The sequence below is a fragment of the Solanum pennellii genome, chromosome 1, assembly GCF_001406875.1.
Source record: "Solanum pennellii chromosome 1, SPENNV200".
NCBI lineage: Eukaryota > Viridiplantae > Streptophyta > Magnoliopsida > Solanales > Solanaceae > Solanum > Solanum pennellii.
The window spans coordinates 92624673-92652190 of NC_028637.1; the positions used below are offsets into that span (position 1 = coordinate 92624673).

Below are 27518 nucleotides of genomic sequence, written 5' to 3' on the forward strand. Positions count from 1 at the left end.
TCTCTCTTGCAACACCCCCCCCCCCCACCCACACACACACACATCTTATTATACCTTCTTGGACTTGATCTATATCTGGACATGGTACTCACAGAGATATTCTTATAAGCACTTCTTTAAAGTTTATACTTTGGGGTATGAATTGAAGTACTCCTTTTTTAATTTGTTCTTTTGTGCTTTGCTATGAGATTTGTGGTTGCAGGAAACATTGATTGGATTGTATTTTTACCAAAATCTTATTTTAACTGTTGAGTGATATTCCCCAATTGTTTACTCATTTAAGTTGAGACTTCACTTAAGATGGTTTGTTGTTTGCATGGGCATATTGTATATTTATAGAATTGAAATTTCTGTAGATTATACAAAAGGGACACCAAAGCATTTTTGAATGAAGACTGCTAGTCTAATTTGGTGTTGTTGAAATTTGTTTCTCATCTCATAAGTTATCTTATTTATTAACATATGCAGGCCTTTATAGCACAAGATGCTGCTGACCGTGACTTCTTATTTAGAAATATGCGATCATTTGATGTTCCTATTATAAATGTTACAAATAAAAGTCAGAGCTGTGCTCCCTTTCAAATTACTGAGGAGGCATGTATAAGCTTCTTTGAGAACTCTTATTTTGATGCTGATCTATATGTTCACTTGGTTTCTTACAACTATCTTCTCACAGATGCGTATGCTAGGTATCAATTCAAGGCTTGACCAAGTTTTTGATGCTCCCGATGCCGTCAAAGAAGCTCTAGTCGATCAATTTCGGTTGGACCATTCTGTAGGCTTACCTCTTCTAAACCTCGTGATACTTTTCTTCTGGAACCTATTCTAGTAGATTGACATTAATTTAATCCAATGTTTTTGTGCAGTACATAGGCTCACGTGAAACTGACAAGAGAGCAGATGAGGTGTTGCAATTGGGTATCTTTGATTTATGGACCCCTGAAAATCATTACAGATGGACCAAATCCAGATATGGTGGTCATGTTTCTGGCAGTGTTGAATCAGTGGACCGCTCTCGCTTTTTGCTATGCAGTATCTCACTAGCCCTTTGTTTTTAATATATTGATACCTAGTTCATGAACTTCTTAGTTTACTCCCAAGTATTTTCTTCAGATGTGGATGCTGGGGAAGTTGAGAGGCTCAAGTCCCAGAAACTTCAGTTGGATGAAGCAATCTCTACACTAGAAGATAATCTCAGGGCAGTTAAGAGTGAGTTGAGGAACATAGAAGATGAAGGTGCCAAACTTGAAAAACAACGTGTAGGTGATATGTACATGCATTCCATGCATATATATATGTGTGTGTGTGTATTTCTTTTGGTTTCTGGAAGTTGTTTTACATGCAAGGATGTGCTAATTCACACTTGAGTATCTTTATGGTATGCTTTTTCCATTTCTTTTTTGGTCCTGAAGAAAAGGTGCCTGTGCTCCTGAGTTATTGCTTCTCTGCGTGGTTCTGATAAGTATGGAGGTTGGTGCAATTAACCTTCCCTCTGAATAAGCAAAATTTGGTCATTGTGCATGTTTGGCCAACAAAATTAAGAAGAAATTTTGCAGACTGACTGTCGTGGAACTCCTGCCTCTTGGAGCCTTCCTTCGTCTCTGCAACCCAATTCCCTTTGACAAAGATCTGTGATCCTGTCCAAACCCCTTCTGACCTCGCCATCAACTTATATAACTCACTATCGCTAGTTGCTGGCTTTCATAAACCATTCGGTGGCAGGAATAAATTGCAAAGTTGGTTTTGATTGGATGGTATGTTAGGGAACTGTAAGCAGGGAGAGGGTGAGAACAAGAGGGATTTCTTTTTTTCTTTAAAGAAAAGGGGTTTAGTATATGACCGAAGCTGCTTCTTTAAATTAAGTTGAGGGTTTTATGTGCCAGTGCTGTACAAGTTTGGTTACAGAGAAATTCCTTTTGTGTGTATCCTCGATTAATGCAAACTCAGATGCTATGTTTTGATTCTCGATTCTATTATTAAGCGAAAGGTTACACCAGAGACTAGAACCTGAAATAGCTTGGATAATAGGCTTCCCGAAATTCTATTGTCGAAGTGTTTGTGCTGGAAAACGTATATAGCTGTGGAACTGTGTAACAACAGTGGAGAATAGGGATCGATGATTCTGTAAAATGATATTACTTGTTGAACTGTGTTTTATGTTGAATATTTATCCCTAGCTTATAAGAATTTGCTTTGTAGTGCATTTTCTTTTCCTCCATTGTCTGAATCAATCAATCAGAAAAGATTCTACTGTTATGGATTCTTTCCCTATGTTTTCTTGTGAATGTAATATCAATGGCTTTGTGCATACTCTAGTTGTTGATAACAATCAAATGCTATCTGATCTTTTGACCTTAAATTAATATTTTATTAGTTCAAGCATAATTAGCATATTTTTATTGATCTATTTTAGGAAGAGATTATAAATGAGTCACTACATGAGAAGAAAAAAAGGCGTGAGATGGAAAACCGTGTCAGTAAGTATCCCTTCTAATCTTTTACCTGAAGTATGTGTAATACAAGGTACAGGTGCAGTATTGATTACATAGTGTTCCTTCAACATGTAATTTTCTCCAACTAAAGAGCAGCGCATGATAAACTTGAAATCTTTGGAAAGAGAGGATGATCTGGATAGCGTAGCTGCAAAACTTATTGACCAGATCAAAGCTATGAAGATTCAGCGATTCCAACTTGCAATGGAAATTAAGGTCAATTATTCTTTTTAATGTTTCTGTTTGCTGATGCTTCTTAAGCTATGATTAGATCCTAAATGAGTAAGTTTTGTATCTCAGATGTTATGTACCTTTACTGAGTTTCTCTTTTCTGCCAGAATTTACTTATTGATGCTGTGGCTCACAGAAGAAGTTATGCTGAACATAACATGGCATCCCTTGAACTTGCGCTGAAGGTACTTGTTTATTGTGTTATTCTGTGTAAATCAAAGTAAAGATGAACTACAGAATTTGAAATAAAATAAACAATAAAAAATTGAAGTATAATAGCTACCATAGTCGGAGCATTGCCAGAAAATCAGTGATTTGTGTTAGACTAAGTTGGTGAGAGTGGGAGGACTATTAGGGCCTGATGGAAAGCTACTCTAATTGGATTTGGGTTTAAAGGGGTGTAATTCCACAATTTAACATGTTTGTTGACCAAGTAATTATTGGGTTAGCATGAATTGGGTGTAACTGAAGGGGGACACTCTCTAGTTCTCGAGGGGGAGGTGCAACTTGCAGGTAATTACATGGTAACTTTTCAAAAAAATTTATTTGTTATTTCAATTATATTTCATTTTACTCGTATATTTATTTGTAACTTACATTTTTCTTGTTTGTACTATTTTCTTTTTATGATTTATACATTTCAATACTAATTTCTTTTCCTTTCTATTTGTATTGGAATGAATATTCTATCTAACAAATATTTGTTAATGATTGATAGTTTGAAAAGAATAATATGCGATGTTATAAGCTTTATGATGATAGTTTTTTATGTAAATTATGTTGCAGATAGATCGAAAAATAATGTTTTTATATCTCTCATAGTATGATAATATAAATTTTTAAAGATAAACTGGCGACATAAATTTTTGATCAGGTGGGAGCTGGAGATAAGAAACTAAATATATCCACTTAAGTTGTGCTCCAAAAGAATTTCTCAAATGTTTGTTCTCTCTCAAAAAAAAGAATTTCTCAAATGTTTGTTTATTCTAATTGTCTCAAAGTAGTTATTTGTTTTTTAAATACTTAAGAATCAGATATATTTAATATTTCTTACACACACACACACACACACACACACACTCTCACAATTAAACATAATTGCATGTTGATCCAAAAGTTTATTGAATTTTTGATAGTTAATTTTCATTTTAAAAAGTATTTAATTATGTAATTGTACTTGCATAACCAAACATGACTATGATCAAACAGATCTTTGTAATTACTACTATGTTATCCAATGTTGTTGATTAGAAGGCACTACCTTACTAGGCTGATGTTAATGCAAGTATATGCAATGCACTTCTCAAAAACTGTGAGAATTATTTTCATTTTGTTTATAGCAAATTGTCTCTCAATGCAAATCAAATATAATCTTGTTGGTCTGAAGTATTGCATCTGGTCTCTTCTTCTTTTTCTTCTTAATAAATATTGATACCACACATAAGGACTTAGTTGTTAAAAGTAGTCTAACAAGCTAAGAGTATACACCTTTTTGCATTATTTGCAGTTGAAAGTAGTCTAACAAGCTAAGACTGACTTCACTAGACCTAAAATCGCAGTCTGAGTGTGAATCATGCTTCCTTATCATATTTTCAGGTTAAAGATATGGAAGCTAATGTGAAGCACCAAGAAAAATTTGCAGTACAAGCATCTCTGCATTATGAGTACTGTAAGTTCTTCAGTAGAAACATTTTCACTTTAGACTTTTTTTTTTTTGAGAATTAGTACTGTTGTATTCTTCAGCATTAGGACTGCTGGCCACCACCAAAAACATGTTACAGGGGAGTGAGATTCAAATCTAAACTTCACAAAGTACCTAGGAAATCAACCAACTCCTCTACTTCCTCTATGCAGTTCTGTTTACACCATAAAAATAAGGTTTCCAGGCACTTCCATTTCACATCTTGAATGGATCTGATCTTGTCTTCAAAGCACCTTCCATTTCTCTCTTTCCAAATTGTCCACCATATGCATGAGGGTATTATCCCTCCACCATTTTTTCTGACTCTTGCTTCTGCCTCTTCTAGTCCAATAGCTACATCAGCTCAGCTGTATGCTCTAGCATTGTCTATGTTGTCTTTGTGAGACGGAAACAGATTCCACACTTGAGTAGTGAACTTACAGTGTAGGAACATGTGATTATTTGTCTCTCTTGTTCCATTGCACAAAAAACACCTAGTCACCACTACTCTCCCCTTCTTTTGTAGTACTTCATGAGTATGGCATGCCTTTTTAACTACTAGCCATGTGAAACCTCTCATCTTGGTTGGAGCTATATTCTTCCATATTCTTGTCTCTTCCTCCTGCATAACACTATTCTCCCTTTTGTACAAATTTTTAACAGAGAAACTTCCTTCTGTAGTGTGTCTCCACCTTAGCTTGTCAGGTTCCAGCAAAAATTTCCACTTCATTTAGCAAACTAGCCACCCTTTCCACTTCCCAATCATTTAGATGTCTTCTGAAATTGAAATTCCAGCCATGGTTAGACCAACATTCGGCAACATTTATATTTGGATCCTTACATAACATCATAAGATGTGGGAATCTGTCCTGCAATGGAGCTTCATATAGCCAATTGTCCTTCCAAAACCTGGTTTTGAGGCCATTGCTCACCCTAATCCTAGAGTTCTTCTGCAACTTTGGCCATAGTGCTCTGACTGCCCTCCAAACACCCACCCCATATGTAGTATTTACCTCAATTGAGCACCAGGGGTTGGTTTGCCCATACTTATGGATAATTGCTTGCTTCCAAGGAGAGGACTCTTCTTCACAAAATCTCCAAAGCCTCCTCATCAAAAGGCTGTTGTTTTGGGTCTTCAATTTTCTTACTCCTAGTCCCCCTTGGCCTTTGCTAGATTGAGTCACTTCCCATTTTACCAGATTGCAACCCTTTCCTTCTTTACTCTTTTTCCACAAAAAATCCCTTCTTAATCTGTTTAATTTTTCCACTACACTGTCCGGGATGAGAAACAAAAACATCACATAGGTGGGCAAGGAATCCAAGACTGAATAAATCAGTGTGATCCTTCTCCCTAAAGATAAGTACTGTGACTACCATTTTGCTAGTCTGCTTTCAAACTTCTCTATAATTCTATCCCATATCTCGACCTCGTTGAACTTCCTATTGACTATTTTACATCTTTCACATTGAAATAGTAACTTTTAAGAACCATCTCGCCTTGGTTGACAACAGAAAATAAGCAATTACAGGGGTTTTAAAAGACCTATTTTAAAAGTTCCGAGCATTCAGAAGATGGTACTTCATAATTCACCAACTCTACTTGTAAAAGACAATTTATTTATTGAAATAACTGGACTTTATCTCAACTAGTTAATATTGCCTATATAGATCATTTGCTTCGTAGTGGCTGTTATTGCAACTTTTTGAATCGATTGCAGGAGAATAATGTGATTTAAGTCTATTTGATTTTGTTCGATCAAAGGAATCAATCATACTTCCACTGCTGTGGACCGACTTTCTTAAAGCACCTTTAGGCAGCACCTACTTTCAGGATCTAATTTTGAGACCCCAATCTTTTCTATGTTATTTTCTTTTTTTTTTAGAATGGTAAAGTTGTATTCATCAGCAATGAGGGTATGCTGGCAACCAAACAAAAAATTTCAAGGCAAAGTAGTCATGATTACAAAGATCCTAGGAAATGTACTAACCGATTTACTTCATATTGTATGCATAATTTACTTTTAATACATAGTGCATATATTTATTACTAAAAACGGTAATAAAAAAGAATTGCCAAAAGCAGTAATTATTTATTAAAAAGTATTCACCCAAACAATTTTTCCTTTTCTCTAACTAACGTAGTAATTCAATTGGGGCTAAAGATGTGTACAACCATAAAATTTTCATCAATTTTTAAGCAAATCCCTTTTGATTGGTAGGCTTGAGATATAAATCAATATCATAGAGCTAAATAAATCATTGTGGAAATTTTTCCACGATTTGATAGTTTATTGATGTGTATGAGTGGTAGAACTAAAGGACATTGCTATTTCCTAATTGATATCAGTGGGTGGTGCATATGCTTTGGTGAAAGATGAACCGTTGGATAAGGCGCTTTAGGGTGGAAAACAGTGCCCAAAATGGCTTGGAGATTACCCATCTGCAATATGCATTGCAGATGATACTCTCATTTTTCGTGACGTAATGACAGGGAAAATGTTGATCCTAAGAGTAGTATTCATCATCTTTGAAGCTGTCTCTGGTTTACATATCAATTGGGGGAAGAGTTTCATTTATCCCATAAATGAAGTGGCTGAGGTGGAGAGTCTGGCAGGGGTTTTGGGTGGTAGGATAGGGGAACTGACAACAATATAACTAAGTATGCCATTGGGGGGGAAAGAGCAAATCAATAGGGATCAGGAATGGAGTGATAGAAAATGCGAAAAGAACCTAACCAATTGGAAGAGCCAATATCTGTCTAGGGGAGGTAGATTAATCATGGTTAATAGTGTGCTAGATGCAATACCTGCTTATATGATGTCTGTGTTCCCAGCACCAGATAAGGTCATACAGAGGATAGCTGCTTTGAAAAGAAATTTCTTTTGGCGGGGAATGAAGACAAAAAGAAGTTTCATCTAGTCAAGTGGGAAGAGGTCATAGAAAACAAGAAAGAAGGGGGGACTAGGGATTAGGAACATGAAGAAACAAAACAAAAGCCTAATGTTGAAATGGCTTTGGAAGATTGACAGGAGAGAATATGCTTTGGAGAGAGGTGATCAGGGCAAAATATGAAATGGAGAATAGGTGGATGACAAAGATGGTGACTACACCGTATGGATGTGGTATCTGGAGATCAGTACCAGTAAGAAATCTTTGGCCTCTGTTTTTGTTCTAGAATCAGATTCCAGGTGGGTAATGAAATGAAGCTGTCATTTTGGGAGGATAGATGGATAGCCCAAAGAACCCTGAAACAATTATTCCCAGACTTATATACACTGAGCGATCAACAAAATGCAACTGTGGCTGAAATGTGGACAGGACATGGGTGGAACTTACATCTTAGGAGGAATCTAAATGATTGGGAGATGGGGAACATAGTGGCCTTCCATGATACAATGGCACAATTTAGTAATCTGACTAGGGAAGAAGACAAGGTTGTGTGGAAGATTGGCAGCAAAGGGGTTTTCAGTGTCAAGTCAGCTTACAAAGATCTCAATCATTCAAATTCAAATGACAGGAAGGAGCTCTGGCCATTGTAGATGATATGGAAACCTAAAAATACAAGGTAAACTATTTCACTTGGTTACTAGCAAAGGAAGCAGTGCTGACACAAGAAAATATAAAGAAGAGGAAGTTCCTACTATGCTCAAGATGCTTTTTGTGTGAGGAACAGGCAGAGACAGTCAACCATCTCTTCCTGCATTACAAATGGACAAATCAATTATGGAGAATATTCAGCAGCCTTAGGAAGATCATTTGGGTGAAACCAGGAAACATAGCACAACTCCTAAATTGTTGGATCAATATAGGCAATACTACACTTAAGGAGGAGAGATGGAGGATTGTCCCAACTTGTATATGGTGGACAGTGTGGAAAGAAAGAAATCAAAGATGTTTTGAGCAAGAACAACAATTTGCAGAATTTTAAGATGAATTGTATAGCTCTTTATTATTTTTGGTGTAACAGAAAGTTTTTGTACAGGCAGAAGAACTTTTTAATGTTATGGACTATTTGTGACAAAAAGCACAGATGGAGTCGGTCTAGTTTGTAATACTTTTGGAGGGGGGCTACTTTGATGTAGTATACCTGTGGATAAATAGAAAAAAAAGTTATCATTTTCAAAAAAAATGATTTCTTTTTATTATTATATATAAGATTCTGATTATTAGCATGTATATACAATAGGGCGACACCTCATTGATTATCTTTACAATTATATTAAGATTCTGATAAAATTAGCATGTATATACAATAGGGAGACACCACTTAAAAAATAATGCAAAGTAAACATCAACTTGAGATACAGAGCTTAAGTCTTCAAACCCCATAGCCCTAGGCTTTATACAAGTTGAAATGTGATATAGGTCTACCTTGTGCAGAACTCTGCGTGTGCCACAACGTATGGCCTTGAGGGAAATTATTACACCATATAGCTTTACAATTTTTTATTTTCTTATTTAGGTAAAAAGGAGACAGAGGAATGTCGGCAACAATTGGAAGCTGCCAAGAGGAATGCAGAATCAGTAGCTATTATAACTCCAGAACTTGAGCAAGCTTTTTGTGAGGTTTGTTTTCCAATCTCTGAAGAAATAAATATTATTGTGTATATGTGGATAGACTAAGTAGGCGTTTGGACATGCGATTTCATATCACGATATGAAATTATGAGATAAAATCAACGTTTGGACATGCGATTTCATGTTGATTTATGTCATGATTTCATATCATTAGATGAAATCCCAAATTCTCCAAAAATCATGATTTGAGATTTTTTAAATACAAAAATTGACCCACAAATATATATTTTGTAAAAACAACCTCACATTTACATCTACTAACCATATGAGTTTCATATGTAAATAAAAATTATAACTCATATCCTGACTTCTTAAACCATTCATACTCATAGAACGATTATTCTCACCAACATAAAATTTATTTTTACTTTAATCTTTTTCTACTTTACCATTTATATTCACCAAATTCTTTGTTTTTGATCAAATTTATTTACAAACTAAATTGACCAACAAATGACTTAAAGTAATAATGTTGGTTTATCTTCTCGGTCATATGATCGAGCAATAGTTACAAGTTCAACGTGAGAAGATTGATCGTACTATGTGGGAGGATTATATTAAAGACTCTACAACTTATGTTCAATTTTATTTTTTTATTGAATTGAAGTTTGATCAATAAATGTTGTACTTTTTTAAGAATAGATTTGTGTTATTATATTATGTTATTTACAAACTTTTGTTTATTTGGTAAGATTGTATAAAGAATTGGGATAATTTTGTTTTACAATTTATGGGTTTTTATGTACATTAGAAAACATATAATATTAAAAAGTCCACATTGCATGTCCAAACAAAACTATAATTTTATCTCATAATTTTATCTCTTCTTGTTTTTTTTTTTGTATGGATAGGAATACATGGTCTTTCTATTTAACAAAAGCTTGTTATTCATCTATCTAAAAATTGTATTCCCTCTGTCCCGATTTTTATATGAAGGTGTTTGATTGGACGCTGAGTTTAAAGAAAAAAGAAGAGAACCAAGCAAACAAAGAATTTAAACGATGGAAGGATTGCAAGGGGAACCTTAAACTTTTGTCACTCGTGGTCTATAATAGACCCTATAGATTTCTGTGATTATGAATCATTTCATTAAGAGTAAAATGAGAAGTTTGAAGTTAAATTGTTACTAAATATCGAAAGATGTCATTCTTTTGGGACTGACTAAAAATCAAAGAGTGTTACATATGTTGGGATGGAGAGAGTAATGTTTTGAGCTTTGAGTTTTGACCAGTTTGTAAATTGCTTCAAAAACCAACCAACATTTTAGGGAAGGAATGCATTAATTGAATAAATTAAACAGACAGATTGTTGAGAACTTTCATGTCCTTAATGTGTCATTTGATCAAGTCCTTTATGTGTTATTGCATTCATTATATGGTATCTGCTTGTTGATATGCATAGTTAGGAAAGGAATGCAGAATAAACTAAAGATAGATAAATAGTAACCTTAAGAATATTCTCTTGCTGGAGAGACTAATTTACGTTTATATAAACAATAGAAATATATCTAAAGTGCTTGCTGAATCAGGGACAATTTGAATTTTGTAATGAGAGAAGGAAGAGGAGATTTGGGAATGAATTCCTGGATTGTTCTCTCATGTGTGTTGGGATTTAAATAGTATTTGATGTAAATCAAATAAGGGAAGTAAAGTAATTTCTATTCTTGTAGGTAATTAATGCCTATTCCCTTTTTTATGGATGAAGTAAGGAGGTTTCATTAGAAGGCATCAACAAGACGCAAGGCAGAAAATTACAGCAAAAGAAGGGGTCTGGTCATGTACAAGAATTTACTAAATAACTATAGAGCAGACATAGTCCAAAAAAAGTTCAACAGTGTTACAGGCGGCCTGGTTGATCCTTCTATATAAGAAGACCAAACAGTTAGATTTAAGAATGTAGTTAGGAGTTGAAATCCCATCAAAAAATCTATGATTCCTTTCATTCCAGATGCACCAAAAGATAGTAGTCGGCACCATACACCATGTTTTTTTGATGAGTTTCCCAACTCTCCATGAACACCAGCTCTCATAGGCTTCTTTAATAGTATTTGACATGACCTAGCCAATTCCAAAGACTGATAACTTCATATGCCAGTTGCTACTTTATAGTGCAAAAATAGATGCTTCGCATGTCTGGTGGCACATATAACATTCGTTTATAACCTAAATTTTCTTTTGCTAAGATTGTCTTGGGTAAGGCATGCTTAATATATTTATAACCTGAATTAATGCCTATCCCTAATCACCCATTACAATAGTTTAAATCTTTGCCATGTTTACGAAGAATGGATACTTGCCTATTATTTCTATGATTTTCTTTCTTCTTCTTAACATCCCCATAGATTGGAGTCTACGTAAGGTAGGCTCCTAATTTGACACATGTATACTTAATACTAGATCTATAAATGAATTTTGTAAGAATATCTGCAAACGAATCATTGACGTCAATCCACAGAACAACAAATGCACAGAGGAGAATGAATACAATCTCAAAGCTGAAAGTGAGAGGAGAAAATTTGATTAAACCAGAGGAGATACAGAAAGAGATAGTAACTTATTATGAGGAACTATACTCTGAGCCAGAAGAATGGAGAACATACCTGGAGATGAGAAACTGTCCTATGATTCATGAAGAAGAAAACAAATTACTCTTGGCACCTTTTGAGGAGCAGGACTTTCTGCAAAAGCATGTGCAGGGGACAAAGCACCAGGGCCAGATGGTTATTACATGGCCTTCTTCAACCAATGCCGGGACATCATTAAACCTAATCTGGTGGCTACAGTTCCATAAGGCAGAGAGGTTTGAGAAGAGTATAAATGCCACCTTTGTGGCTTTGATTCCTAAGAAAGTGGGAGCTGAGGAACTGACAGATTTTAGACCTATTAGTCTAATAGGTGGAGTTTACAAGATCATTGCCAAACTGCTGGCCGAAAGATTAATGAAGGTGCTACACAGGCTTGTAGACAACCAACAAATGACATTCACAAAAGGTAGACAAATAATGGATGCACTGTTGATAGCAAATGAATGTGTTGAGTCTAGACAGAGAAGGAAGTGCCCTGGAATTCTATGCAAGCTTGATATACAAAAGGCCTATGATCATTTAAATTGGAATTTCTTACTACTTATGATGCAAAGGATGGGTTTTGGAGCCAAATGGATTAGATGGGTGAAATTCTGCATAAGCACAATTAAGTTTTCTATTTTAGTTAATAGAACTTCTAGCAGTTTCTTTCCATCCCAAAGGGGATTGAGACAAGGTGACCCCATGTCACCCTTTTTATTCATCTTAGCCATGGAAGGTTTGAGTAACCTAATTCACACAGCAAAGATGAACCGTTGGATTAGGGGCTTTAGGGTGGACAACAGTGCCCAAAATGGCTTGGAGATTACCCATCTGCAATATGCAGATGATACTCTCATTTTTTTTGAAGCAATGACGGGGCAAATGTCGATCCTAAGAGTAATATTCATCATCATTGAAGCAGCCTCTGGTTTACATATCAATTGGGGGAAGAGTTTCATGTATCCCATAAATGAAGTGGCTGAGGTGGAGAGTCTGGCAGGGGTTTTGGGTGGTAGGGTAGGGAAACTACCAACAATATAACTAGGTATGCCATTGGGGGGAAAGAGCAAATCAATACGGATCAGGAATGGAGTGATAGAAAAATGCTAAAAGAAGCTAACCAATTGGTAGAGCCAATATCTGTCTAGGGGAGGTAGATTAACCATGGTTAATAGTGTGCTAGGTGCAATACCTGCTTATATGATGTCTGTGTTCCCAACACCAGATAAGGTCATACAGAGGATAGATGCTTTGAGAAGAAATTTCTTTTGGCGGGGAATGAAGACAAAAGAAGTTTCATCTAGTCAAGTGGGAAGAGGTCATAAAAAACAAGAAAGAGGGGGGGGGGGGAACTAGGGATTAGGAACATGAAGAAACAAAACAAAAGCCTAATGCTTAAATGGCTTTGGAAGATTATGACAGGAGAGAATATGCTTTGGAGAGAGGTGATCAGGGCAAAATATGAAATGGAGAATAGGTGGATGACAAAGATGGTCACTACACCATATGGATGTGGTATCTGGAGATCAGTACCAATAAGAAATCTTTGGCCTCTGTTTTGTTCTAGAATCAGATTCAAGGTGGGTAATGAAATGAAGGTGTCATTTTTGGGAGGATAGATGGATAGCCCAAAGAACCCTGAAACAATTATTTCCAGACTTATATACACTGAGCTATCAACAAAATGCAACTGTGGTTGAAATGTGGACAGGACATGAGTGGAACTTACATCTTAGGAGGAATCTAAATGATTGGGAGATGGGGAACGTAGTGGCCTTCCATGATACAATGGCACAATTTAGTAATCTGACTAGGGAAAAAGACAAGGTTGTGTGGAAGATTGGCAGCAAAGGGGTTTTCAGTGTCAAGTCAGCTTACAAAGATCTCAACCATTCAAATTCAAATGACAGGAAGGAGCTTTGGCCATGGCAGATGATATGGAAACCTAAAATCCCATACAAGGTAAACTGTTTCACTTGGTTACTAGTAAAGGAAGCAGTGCTGACACAAGAAAATATAAAGAAGAGGAAGTTCCAATTATGCTCAAGATGCTTTTTGTGTGAGGAACAGGCAGAGACAGTCAACCATCTCTTCCTACATTGCAAATGGACAGATCAATTATGGAGAATATTCAGCAGCCTTAGGAAGATCATTTGGGTGAAACCAAGAAACATAGCACAACTCCTAAATTGTTGGATCAATATAGGCAATACTACTATTAAGGAGGAGAGATGGAGGATTGTCCCAGCTTGTATATGGTGGACAGTGTGTAAAGAAAGGAATCAAAGATGTTTTAAGGGCAAGAAGAACAATTTGCAGAATTTTAAGATGAATTGTATAACTCTATTATTTTGGTGTAAACAGAAAGTTTTAGTACAGGCAGAAGAACTTTTTGATGTTATAGACTATTTATGACAGAAAGCACATATAGAGTCAGCCTAGTTTGTAATACTATTGGAGGGGGGCTACTTTGATGTAGTATACCTGTGGATAGATAGGAAAAAAAGTTATCATTCTCAAAAAGAATAATCATTGACGTCAATGAAACATGTCATCATGCACTGTGGCTCAGTTTTTTGTTGAATGAATTTACAATCTACTTCGATATGCTTTCGTGAAATAGTGCTTTGAAGCAATATGATTTACGGTCTAGTCGTTACTGTTCAATTGTGTTGGTGCATTTTCTTACTCCTTAATTCTTTGAGGAGTTGCTTTAATCTAAATTGCGTAGACTCCTCACTTTCAATGCTGCAACCATATTGACACAACATGGATGTGGGTGTGGAATGCATACCAGATATGATCAACCAATTTTGGGTACTTTGTCCAAAATTGATAGAGAAGTTGCAGGCAGATACAATAATTTCAGTAATTATATCAAAAGCTAAGGTACAATCATAATTCACGCAGATGCTTTTTATTGTTATAAGACATTTGTATGAAAAAGTCCCCAACCAAAAGATGCTTTAAAGATATTATAGGTGGACATTTAACAACAGTGTTGAATGTGCAGTGAACTCAAGAAGTCTATCATATCCTATATCATTTGCAATAGTCATGTTGCGCACTCAAAAAGTAAAAAATAGGGAGATGCATTTGTACATTACAGTTACTACAAATCAAACTTGCTCTCAATAATTCGTGCTTTCACTTTCTCTCAATTAGTCTACCATAATTTATGCATATCTTACAAGTTACAACTCTTTTTTAAGATATTTGATTTGTTTTAGCTGAATCTCTGCACTAGTATTCATACTTGGATCCATACTCCCACTTCTTATAATTTAGATTATGAAGGACCCTAACTCTTGATCCACATCCGCAGCCGAGTCCGAGCAACTTAAGCTTTAACCGTGTAAACTCACATGTAGCCATAACCATTGCTAGGTATTTTACCTCTACACTTGATTTTACCTACTGTGTCTTGATTTTTCTTTTCCAAGATATTAAATTTCTCACAGTAGAACACATTACCAGAAGTGGATCATCTGTTTGAAGGAGATTCTGCATAGTCCGCATCATGTTCCCTATCCTCATAGAGTAGCATCTAGCATGTTGAGGTTTAACCTCTAATGATATACCTTAGAGATGCGAATTATTGCATTTCAGTGACCATCTCTAGGAGTTTGGAGGCCAACACTGGCATCAAATGAGATGTCCGGTTGTGTGTAAGATAATTAAGTTCACTAATCAATCTTCTATAGCAACCAGGTGATTCAAATACTTCCTCTATCCTGGATGAACCGAAGAAGCTTAATTGTTGGGTCAATATATTGCAATTTAGAGTACCGGTTTCTTCCAATATGTCCGTGCCAAGCTTTCTTTGTGAAATGAGTATCCCAAAGATTGTGCTACCTTTATGCCTAGGAAGTATTTAGTTTGCTGAGATCTTTGATCTCAAATGACTGATAAAATGCTTCTTAAGTTGAGTAATGCCTCTAAGATCACCACCAACTATAACAATGTCATCAACATAACTACAAAGAATATACATTTGACATTGTGGGAGTGCTTATAAAATGAAGAGTGATCAGTGATGAGCTTTACTCTTTAATATGCCAAATTATTGGACAATACTAAAAGTCAAACTTATGCTGTTGGTGATTGCTTGAAGACTATACAAATTGGCTCCAATTGATGAATTTACAAAGTCTCTGCCTGAGCAACTAACCTTGAAGGTTGCTTTATGTCGACCTCCTGAGTTTGCATGATGAAAGGCATCTTTGGTATTTAACTGATAAATGGACTAAAACCCCAGAGATGGTCCTCATAATCTGCTCCAGTCAAGGTAATATAATAAGGTGTTTGATCCCTTGATTATCCAATGATGGTTATTCTACTCCATTGGTCTTGTTAGTACTCCCATATCGGTGGGAGGGGTGACAATTTATCTCCTAATATGGTCTTAGTTAAACCTCACCTCTTGAACTAGCTTTTGGGATTGGGTTTGGTCAAGATCCATATTCTTATCATGGTATCAGAGTTAGGCTCACCCAATTCTTATTTCACCAGATGTTGGGTCCCCATATTACCTTGTCCACTCTTTGATTTTCATGCCTAGGCGTGCGGTGTGGTGTGTGTGTGTGTTAGTTTTTAAGTTGTGCATTGTCTTCTCTTCAATCAAAATTTGTTCACTAGCTTAACTAGAAAGCTGGAGAGCAGGAATGGGTGTGATATATTATCGAAAATGATATATATGAAAATTCTAAAATCCACTGGGGCGCTGCCAATTGTCTGATAATATAGTGCTTGTGATAATCTGGCAATGTCATAGCGTGCTTGCTACCTTGTGTTTTATATGTTTATCTTGTAAAAGAAAACACAGTATTTTCTAACAAACTGAACTTTACACACAGTGGCGGAGCCACCATAGCTTTAGGGGGTTCATCCGATCCCCCTTCGACAGAAAATTATATTATTTTTAAATGATTAAAATAATTTTTTAGGTATATACAGTAGATGTCGACCCCCCTTCGGCTTACTTAGTGTGTCTATTTTTTTAGATTTTGGACCCCTTTATCGAAAATTCTGGCTTCGCCTCTGCTTACACAAACTCTCTCACATGAATTCATATGTTTCTTTATTGTATAGATGAATTGAGTGGTACTTTAAGTAGACGGGTTTAGTGACGATTCTAACCATGCATTATGTGTAGTTAGGTTCCGTCACAAAGAATTTAGGCTATATGCTCATGTCAGGAGGGAAGTACATGGTCATCTTACCAGAATGCTCAATTCAGAACCCTGAATCAATCATGTTTATTCAGTTGACAGCTCTACAATTATCACCATATCTGAAGATTTTAAATGAGTGCGGACTAAAATTCTTCTCTTTCATAATTACAATGGAGCGGAATAAGGTCCAACCATCTTCTCAGGGCAGCACAGCCTCTCTTGCAGGCACCTCCTTGACATTAACTTGATATAATAATCTTCTTGCATATTGCTATAGAGCAATATCTATTTTCTTTGTGCTGTTCTCCTTATTCACTCAAGTTTTTAAATTTAACGTTCATATGAACGGCCAAAGAACACAGTGCATCATTAAATACACAAACCTTGCTGGTTCTGGATATTTTGGTGTGCTGTCAATCCTGAAGTTCCTTGGATGGCCACTGTTTATGACCTTTCCACATATTACATCGTAGGCTTTTGTTAGAAAATGGACCTTGGATCTAATTTAACCTCAAAAATTAGCTCAAGTAGTGAGGATTGCCCAAAATCATATAGAAATTACACTACGTCTGCACGCTGAAGGCTGGATATTTGAAGTGTGTATGGTATATACGAAGGGGACCAGCATTGGGTAAACCTACCTTTGGGATGAGCTTGGTATCATGTTAAGAAAATGGATATTTGACCTAACTCAACTTCAATAGCTCCCCGAGCCGAGGATTGTTCAAGAACATAGAATACTACCTATGTCAAGCTAACATTTGGGATGATTTAGATCCAAGGTCCAATTTCTTTAACATAGCAGAGCTGACAAATGTCTTGGCTCAAGTCTCATTCCCACCTATTATTAAAAAGAATATTCATGCGCTTGGCCGTTTATAAAAATCAAGTTTGCGCGTTAGAGGGCGTGTTAAAGATATAATTAAATAAAATTATGTCCTGTATGACAGCTTTTGTCAAGTTTCGTGATGAGGAGGCCTGACACTTCAATAATATCTATAGTATTTCTTCTCTACTTTGTGATGATAGAAGAACCTAAGGGAATTTTCTTACAGATGTTTTGGTGTAACGAAAACTGTATAGAGGAAATGGATGAATTTGTCGATTTCTTAGGAGCTTTGTAAATCTAGACTCTATTTTCTCTTCTTGTAGAAAGTTTTTGAAGGTGAACGGCGTCCCTTAATGCTGAGGAATACAAAAAGAGTCTTCTAAGATTCCTCAAGGGATATAAACATAAAGCTCTTTATTGGATGTGTGACACATCGGTTTCTCTTTTGAATATTTGGATGGCATGATTGCCTCATATCAAGCTCATGAATAGTAACCATTTCTTTATTATACTAATCCTACTCATGGTTGGATCAGCATGATCTCCACAACTGCTCTCCCCTCCACCACCATAATGTCTGATGGTCTGACCCAATTAGTTTTTGGACCATTTAGGTTACCTACATAATAGGAGCCAGGAGGAACATATGTAGACTTCCGTGATGTAGCAAGATATCAATTGCTGTTTGCAAGATATCAATCCCTACTCTTGAAACTGTTGATAAATGTAGTCGTCAATGACATTTTCATATATCATCCAAGAACATGCATACTTCCCTCTTTTGTGGAGCTGTTTGTGCCTTTTATTTGTTATTGTTAGAAGAGCTTGTCTCTCAGGTTTTCTGTGTGTTTTAAGTAGTAGGTTGAGAAAATTTAATATTGCTTTGTAATTAAGCTTTCTATAGCAGCTTTAAACTATGCTGCACAGACTCTCCAAAACTGATGCCGCACCCGTGTTGGATCCTCCAAAATGCAGTTCTTTTGGAGGATCCAACACACACCCGTCCCCATTTTAAAAGAGTCCAAACAACATAGGTTTAAATGTGATGCCTGTTTTCTTTGCCTGTACACCAAATGGGTAAGACTTGTTTCTTCTGTGTTCTAATCAATCAATTCAGTATGATTCATATGTTCTGATCGTTTCATATTGCATATTTAGTGTTCGCAATTCTCAAGGCTGCCTGCATATTAATTCATTCCTAGTCAATTTTACCTGCAGATGCCATCTACAATTGAGGAGTTGGATGCGGCTATTCAAGATACCATTTCTCAAGCCAACTCCATTCTTTTCCTGAACCATAATGTTCTAGAAGAGTATGAAGCACGTCAGAAAAAAGTAACTCTCTGTTTCCTTTATTTGCATTTCCATTTCAACCATTTAAACTGTATGATGATTGCATCTAATTTTGTCTTGTACTTTTGCAGATTGAATCTCTTTCTAAGAGTCAAGAGATGGAAGAAGAGAAATTAAGCAACCTCACTAACGAAATCAATGCTTTAAAGGTTAGATTTTATTGTACTCTAGCATTTTTGGTAGTTACCTGGTGAATGTAATGTTCCTAGCTAGCTTGTCGTATATAAAGCAGTAGCTTATTGAACCCCACGGTGGCTCACTTCACATATAGTAATACACAGTTGATTCTCCTTTCAAATGGCATCTATCATTTCAAGGTCTTAGACGTATCCATTGATACTGCTAAATGAGTGAATTGCCTCATCTAAGAACTACATATCCATTAATATTACTGAATGGTGAACTGTCTTATCTAAAAGCTGAAGCTTTTAGAAGCTTGTTTGGTCTGCAATATGTCCCCTCATGTGCGAGCTTAATTTTTTTCATTTTGGCCAAGCACTTGGAAATAATTTGTTGATGGGTGAAGGTTAGACTTGACAGAAATATATGTACCTGCCCTGCATCAATATCAGTTAAAGAGAAGCCAGTTAAGATTTTCTCCTTCATATTCCACCCTTGTGTTACTACATTCAAAAGGTTGTCCTAGTTATTATGTGTGAATTGGCTCATTGTAAAGCTTAATTAAGAAAGATTATTTTTATTCTTTTTTTGAAGCTTGCAACGATTTATGTACTCGTTCAAACAAAAATGATTCAGAATGGTAATAGTTTGATGTTTGCTTTTATGCTACCTAGTACCAGTATATCTTATGACAAATTATTTAAACACAAAAAGTATGATGAAAATGTGTTGCCTTAGAGAAAGAAAAAGACAGTTGGTTCTAGTAATTGCGATAAATAGGAACAAAGTATCAGATATTGTAAGATGATTTAGGAAAATCTTTTTCCTCCTTTATTTTGTTATCTTGGCTGTGGTTGTAATATAACAAGGTATTCATCTTTACTGCGGACACATTGTGGTAGTCTCCAAAAAAACCTGTTCTGATTTTAGGACTTTGCAGGAAAGGTGGCTGCCAACATTAAGAAGTCTTGTTTCTCAAATCAACCAGACTTTTAGCCGTAATTTCCAAGAAATGGCTGTTGCAGGAGAAGTTTCATTAGGTATGTTTACCTCAAACCTTGCAGAACTTACTTCTTGAGAAGTTTTATCTACCTGTATTGATCAAGTTTCTCTTCAGATGAGCATGACATGGACTTCGACAAATATGGGATACTAATTAAAGTCAAATTCAGGTAATTACGGTTGATATTCTTCCTTATTTTGAAGTAGGTATGTAGATTGAGATTTCGGCCTCTTGTGACTGTCCTTTATTGGAGGAGAGACAGATATTTTATACATTATTTCTTTTGCCCTTTGAGAAGATGAGTGTTATATTTCAAGCGGCGGGAAGTACTTAGTTATTTTACAAAGTGCTCTGGAACTTTATATTGTTTTTCTTTTGGCCTAGAAACCACATAGTTCTTCATTAGTGGACTATGATGTTTCTTTTGATGCCATTTAAATTAGTTCAGTATTATAGTACTGAACCTAAAGTTATTTTGTATTTACCTATCTTATTTTTCAAATCATCTTTTGGGAAGAAAAATCATTGGCTTCACTTATGAGCAAAACAAAGAAAAGATTCCCTAGCATCTATCCCTTCAGGTAGTGCTTCATGGCACCAACAAATATGGGTTATTTATTTTTGGTTCTCCATGGCTTGTTTACAGTTTGTTGTTCTTGCATCTTTATTACCAGGGAGACGGGACTACTCCAAGTTCTAAGTGCCCACCACCAATCTGGAGGAGTATGTTGCTTAAACCACTTCTTCTATCCGTGTGTTAAATTGGTTTTTAACTTATTAATACAATATCCTTTCAGGAACGATCTGTTTCAACTATTCTTTACCTAGTTTCTCTCCAAGACCTAACAAATTGCCCCTTTAGAGTGGTGGATGAAATAAATCAAGGTCAGTTATACAGTTACCGTATATTGTTATTCTTAATTAACTGGATGCAAGAAATCATTGTGTACATTTGTCCTTCAAGGAATGGATCCTATCAATGAGAGGAAAATGTTTCAGCAACTAGTGAGAGCTGCCAGCCAACCCAATACACCGCAGTAAGATCACTCTTCTCTCTCTTCTATTCTCATGATTTTTTGTTTTACCATTATCATGTCTAAACACGAGCAATTTATGTGCTGAAACTCTTTGCGTATGTCCTTGTAATTAAAGAATTTGGTGTGTATGCTTTTTTCAAATCGTTGAAATACCATCTTAGAGAATTCTGGGAAGATATCTGCTGATTGTTTTGACCTCTTCATGGGATTCTGTTTTAAGAATGACCATTGGTGTAAGACGATTACGGAGTTCGTAGACATATTAATCTGCAATAATTTTGCATGGCCAATATATCTGCTTCTTTAAGATCAAGAGGGGAATAAGTTTCTTTGAAGGCCTCCAGATTGTTTGTTTTTGAACTGCTTGGATCAGATGACAAAAGCCATGACCTTGGAAATGAGGTCAAATAGATGAGTACTTTCTTCTATTATTTTGTTGTACCTGCTTAACAAGGGCTAACCCTTTTTTTTATTTTCATTTTAGTCCCGAACAGAACAATCTCGTGCCTTAAGAAAAGCTATGGGAAATCTGTTTGGAAAGAGATATTATTAACTAATAAAAGTGGTATCAACCCTAAACATTGAGAACACACAAAGAACTCATGCAAGACAACGTATTAGCATCATCTGAAAAATTGAGGCTCTTATTAATTATTGTAGCTTATATCATACTAATTTTGTAAAGGAAAATTTTCATTAATATTTCTCTTTGCATATTGCATTCCAATCCTGCTATCTACTTTGAAATTCTGCTCTAAGTAATCAAACATGTTCCATTTATTCTTTGAGAAATCAGTATTTTGATAGTTGTACTCTGCTACCCACCATGCAGATGCCGTGTTAACTTGGAATTATCCACTATCAGATTTTCTTCTTTATTTTGTGTTATGACTTTGATTCTAGTATCTGATTTGTAACAGCGGTTATCCAATGTGCATCTAACGAAGTTAGGCATAAACTGATAAGTAATAAGCAGTTAGTAAATGTAATATATATGGTTAGTCCATCGTGAGAGATTCCCTTACTAGTGTTATCAGAGTGCATAAACGCCACTGACAGCCAATCTTCTGCAGAAAACACACAGATATAAGTACAAGGAATCCATTTATTTTCAACCTTCTATGGCGAGAAAATGTCAAATAGTTCTTTTTGTGGAAGACATAAAGTCTCGAACTCTCAGCTCTCTACTAGAGGGAACATGAATCCATGTAGGTTTATTTTGTTTAGGTGATCATGCCTGTTATGCCGATTCCCCTGCATATTTTGGAGAAATTAATGAAATTGTGAAACTAGACCTTGTCTACATAAACCTCCAGTCCTATTTCTGATTCTGCCAAATCCTTTACAGGTGCTTCTTGCTTACCCCAAAGTTGCTGCCAAATCTTGAATACAGCGAAGCATGCAGCATTCTAACAGTAATGAATGGGCCCTGGATTGAGCAGCCATCCAAAGGTTTTCTACCACTTTAACCAATACCATATGCTTGTAGTCGTAACATTAATCACAGACTAAGTTGTTTTCTTCTGGTTCTAAATTGCAGTTTGGAGTGGTGGAGAATGCTGGAGATCCATTATGGGTTTAACCTCTGTTGCTGCTGATTAGAATCAGTAATATTTGTGGTACCAGGCACTGTCCATAAGAAAAAATTACAATTTTCTAGTTGATCATCATTTTGCCCTGTTAAAAGCTGAACCATGGTCACTCAGCTATTGTTTTTTGAAAAATCTTAAATAGTGCATAATTTTTTTGTACGCATAAATTCGTAATGCTGCCCCTTGTTTATAGTAGTAACATAGAGCCATAGTGGTATTCCCTCTGTTCGAACTTCAATAATTTGTCCTCCATTCTCTTTCTTTATATTCAGAAATTGTTAACTCTATATATAACTCTTCGTGTATCAATACAAATGCTTTCTTTCTAGTGTCCCTATCAAGATAATCAGTAATGGAAACGGATGAAGAAGCCGTTTTTCTAAGTTTTGTTCAAATATTTTCATATATATGATAGAACTGCTAAATTTCAATAAGTCTGTAAAAGTGAAATTCTCTTCCTATTGTGCCCTTTGAAAGATTACTTAGTATTCTTTATTATTATTATTTTTTTAATTATTCTACTATTGAAGACCAGCTTCGAGGCTTGAAGTTAAGGTAATTGATTTATGAGTAGTTCAAAAAATGTGTAGCAACTTTTTTTTAGATATTAAATAGTTTAAAGAGATCATCCCAATTTTGGTTATTCCATCTTTGGTGAATATAATTTTATTGAAATTTCTGTACGATCTTGAAGTGTACTATGATAATGTATTGTTGTTCAGACACAAGTGCTTGTTCTTTAATTTTTAGCTTAAAAGTACGATCAGATACATATATGATATATCAAATCAACTCCAAATGCAACCAATTTTAAGTATGATTTTCCAAAGTTACTACAAACAATATTTTGAATATTCATTTCGTATCAAACAACAAATCTTCAAGTTAAAATTTAAATTCAAGTCTTGAATCAATAATAGATAGATTACCAAACCAATGCAACTCTCAAAATAGGGGGCGGATGAATTTGAGAGTTATGTAAATAATAAGTAAAGACAGTTATTTCTTTTTGTAAAACTGGTGAAACAATAGGTATAAATATAAATCTTGGTTCAAAAATTTGTTAACTACTTGGTTGACACTTTTGGAAGAAAAATATAACTAACTTACCTAAATATGTATGTTTGCAAGTCTCTTAGGGGGCGTTTGGTAGGCTGTATTAAAAGAAATAACGGAAAAGGGCCTAAAATACCCTTAAAGTATTGAAAATGGTACAAAATTACCCTCCATCCACCTATTGGCTCCAAAATACCCTTCCCACCCACCTATTGGGTCAAAAATACCCTTGTCATCCACCTTTTGGTTCAAAATTGACCACTTATTTAACGGTTTTATATTTAAACTATTTAAATATTTTTTAAAATACGTGGTGCTCAATTATTTGTTAAAATTTAACTTATTTGGATAATTTATCAACTATTTGTTATAATTTAACTTATTTGTATAATTTATAAATCAATTCATTACCCACCCATTACTAATTAAATTCCTCTTAATAAATCCATCACATTATTAATGCAAGCTACTGCCAATTGAGTGTTTTTAAAAATTATAGAAGTAAATTATCATACATTCAAGTGGCTAAATAAAAATCACCGATAAACTTAAAAGTCTGACTATGTTCATCTTAGTTATTCTTACGTCTCAATTATGTGATGTTACTTCATAGGTAACTTTTTTTCAAAATAATATATTAAAAAGGTTTTAAAACAAATCATAAATATTTATAAAATTTTATTTAAAAAAAGTGCATACGGGATGTATTACTTGTTTACCTTTAATCATAAATTTCTAATTCAATTTTGAAAGAAAGTGTCCTCCTAAATAAGCGGCTCAACCTAAATTTAATTGGGCTTTCGATTCGGACTCAAATAATTTTGGATGTCATTTTCAGGAATCTATAATTTCATCGTGTTTTAGTAGTGTTTATGACGATTTGATATTATAATTGGATTATTAATTGAGTGAGGTTTAGTTAGTAATGAATGGGTAGTGGGTTGGTTTATAAATTATATTAATAAATTAAAATTATAATCAATAGTTGAACGCCAAGTATTTTAAAAAATATTTAAAGAGTTTAATTTTAAAACAATTAAAAAAGGGGTCAATTTTAAACCTAAAGGTGGATGACAAGGGTATTTTGGAGCCAATAGGTGGATGAAAAGGTCATTTTGGAGCCAATAGGTGGATGGAGGGTAATTTTGTACCATTTTCAATACTTCAAGGATATTTTAGGCCTTTTTCCGAAGAAATAATTCATGTATTAGATGTGTTATAATTTAATACTGTGTTTGACAGGAATGTGAGCCTATTTATAACTAATCCGTGGATTAGTTTATACATCCTATATGGTATTATGTGATATATTACTAATACCTTCCATTTGGAGGTATTAGCTCTAATACCATGAGACTATTCTAGGTAAAGACAAAAATACCCCTCAAATCCTTTTAATATTTTGTTTATTTTTTTGATTTTATATTTTATATTTTATATTTATACTTATAAAGTTATTTAAATAAATTAGCTTACAAATTTTATTATTTAGATATAATTTTTTGTTTCTAAAATATGAATTACTTAATCTATTTATTATTAATATAAAATATTATAATCCGACTAATATGTTAATGTTGATGTATGAATTTAAGAACAATTCATAAGTAAAATATTGTCTCTTAATGAAAGTTCATTAAACATTACACAAGTAGTCTAAAATAAGAGTGTGTGTATATATATATACACACACATCTCGAGTATAAAAATAGTTTAATTTATTTTTCTATATTTATTTTATATTTTTATTTTATTTTATGATAAAGAGTTTTTTAAAATTTATTGATACAAAACAAAGTTCAATAAATTTTCTCTATAATCATTATAGTTGTGTGACCTTTTGAGTTATTAACTCTAATTTATTAAGATGACAATTATTTACTCTCAAATAATTTAAGTGAGAAAATAGTGAACATGACAAATAAAATTTTTATTCTCCTAACTAGTTAAAAATGTTATAAAAAAATAATATTCTCCGTTAATTATCTACTTTGACTCAATTACATGAAATACAAAATCTCATAATAACTCTAGGGTATAACTGGAAAGTTTTTTTTTTAAAACTTTTAAACCACACACAAAATTAGATAAGAAACAATGAACCAAACACTTGATAAAAATAATCCCTGCATTGCTAATCCCTGCATTGCCAATCCCTACATTATTCATTTTTGTACCAAACGACCCATTAAGAACTTGCTATCAATAGAAGATGTTTATATGTTGACTAGTATTTGGACACGCACGTTGCGCGTGTACCCCTTTCCAGTGAGCATAAATATTTTTAAAAATTGCATCAATATATAATAAATATATTCAAAAATCAATGACATCAATATCTAAAGTGTAATCTTAAAGATTCTTAATTAGTACTAAATTGATTTTAATTTTAGTTTATGAGTTAAAATTTGATATGAATTTGTCAAATTTTAATAGTTTTTATATAGATATTATGTTTTGATTAAAAAACAATTAAGTTAATTAAATTCATTGATTACAAACTTAATACACACATATCATCAATTAAACCCTTGTCCTACCACCACAAACAATATTACATTTCTAAACAAACTTCATTTGATATGACTCATCGCAATTATAATATATTTTTGTTAGAAAAGGAATTCAACATTTCTTTTATATTTTGTGGAATTGTATTGTTAAAATTGTACTTGAAAAATAAAAAAAATGATAAAAATAATATTATGACATTTGAGTGATGAGTAATATAAATTCTGAATGAGAAAGGGAGGAATAAACTATGGATCAAATAACTAAAATAATCAACTAAAATTAAAGCAAAGAAAGTTAATATAATTTCACGAGTAAAATAACCAAAATATGATATTGTATTCATTCCTTTTTTTTCTTAACATGGGTTGTTATCCTCCTTTCTTTCTTTTGGATGAAAACTCCATTAAAAAAATTAAATTCAAACAAAGAAAGTGAAGCTGAATAGGCAATGATATCACATCACTCAACATGCCAAAGCTCATAAATACATTTTTTACTTTTATTGGGTTATGATGGTTGTTATCAAAATCCAATACTTAATTAGCTTTATACACAAATAACTCACATGAATCTGCATATGAAAATTCAATAAACTTGACCTACTATTGACAAAATATAATAATAATAATAGTAAAATGCAAACAAAAAAATCATGTCAGAACGAAAAGTGACTTACCCCATTTGTATTGGCACAACTCAAAGTATAGTTCTATGCGATCGACACTGAAGCATCTCATCAATTGATTTTCCCTGTAACAAAAAAAATCATCTCATAAGCTATTGACACAAAATTATAAAATTTTATTTTTCAGCAGAGATTAAAATCTTAAACATCAGTCAAACATCATAAACTATATTATAAGTAAGAAATAAGAAACAAAATAAAAAATAACTTACAATAACATGCACAATGCAGCATCCAAAAGAAAAATGTTCCAATGCTCTCTATCAAACTCATAATAAAATAGAATGTAAAAAGTAAGAAGAAATACATATATGAAATGAAAAGACAAGGATCATAGTGGGGAATGTAAAGAGACAACAGTTTTTTTAGAAGATTATTAATGAATAATTATCTTTTTAAAGTATTTATTTCATGTAAAATATATATTTTAAGTACATTATGATATGATTATTATTTAATATTTTATTACTTAAATATTTTTATTTAATATAAGGGTAAAATGGTAATCCAACATTGTACTTTGATGCTTCCCACTTATCATAATATATGATAGATAAACCAAGCACCTAGCCGATCAAATCGCATAATCTCTAATTTCAGTTAGTTT

At 34.1% G+C, this 27518-nt stretch overlaps 1 protein-coding gene across 2 annotated transcripts in view; it reads left to right on the forward strand.

Annotated features, from left to right (window-relative positions):
- Nucleotides 1-22984, forward strand: part of LOC107008071 (structural maintenance of chromosomes protein 5) — a 31248-nt gene extending 8264 nt beyond the window's left edge. For both annotated transcript variants that reach the window (XM_015206977.2, XM_027915252.1), the window contains 18 exons: nt 469-594; nt 677-775; nt 867-1032; nt 1114-1259; nt 2414-2477; nt 2584-2708; nt 2831-2908; nt 4320-4392; nt 8867-8970; nt 18770-18886; nt 18976-19053; nt 19965-20064; nt 20142-20196; nt 20702-20750; nt 20825-20912; nt 20992-21064; nt 22413-22516; nt 22605-22984. In XM_015206977.2, the coding sequence (XP_015062463.1) occupies nt 469-594; nt 677-775; nt 867-1032; nt 1114-1259; nt 2414-2477; nt 2584-2708; nt 2831-2908; nt 4320-4392; nt 8867-8970; nt 18770-18886; nt 18976-19053; nt 19965-20064; nt 20142-20196; nt 20702-20750; nt 20825-20912; nt 20992-21064; nt 22413-22516; nt 22605-22666 (1707 nt within the window). In that variant the 3' untranslated portion in view covers nt 22667-22984. The remainder of the gene's footprint in view (nt 1-468; nt 595-676; nt 776-866; nt 1033-1113; nt 1260-2413; nt 2478-2583; nt 2709-2830; nt 2909-4319; nt 4393-8866; nt 8971-18769; nt 18887-18975; nt 19054-19964; nt 20065-20141; nt 20197-20701; nt 20751-20824; nt 20913-20991; nt 21065-22412; nt 22517-22604) is intronic.
- The last annotated feature ends 4534 nt before the right edge of the window (nt 22985-27518 follow it).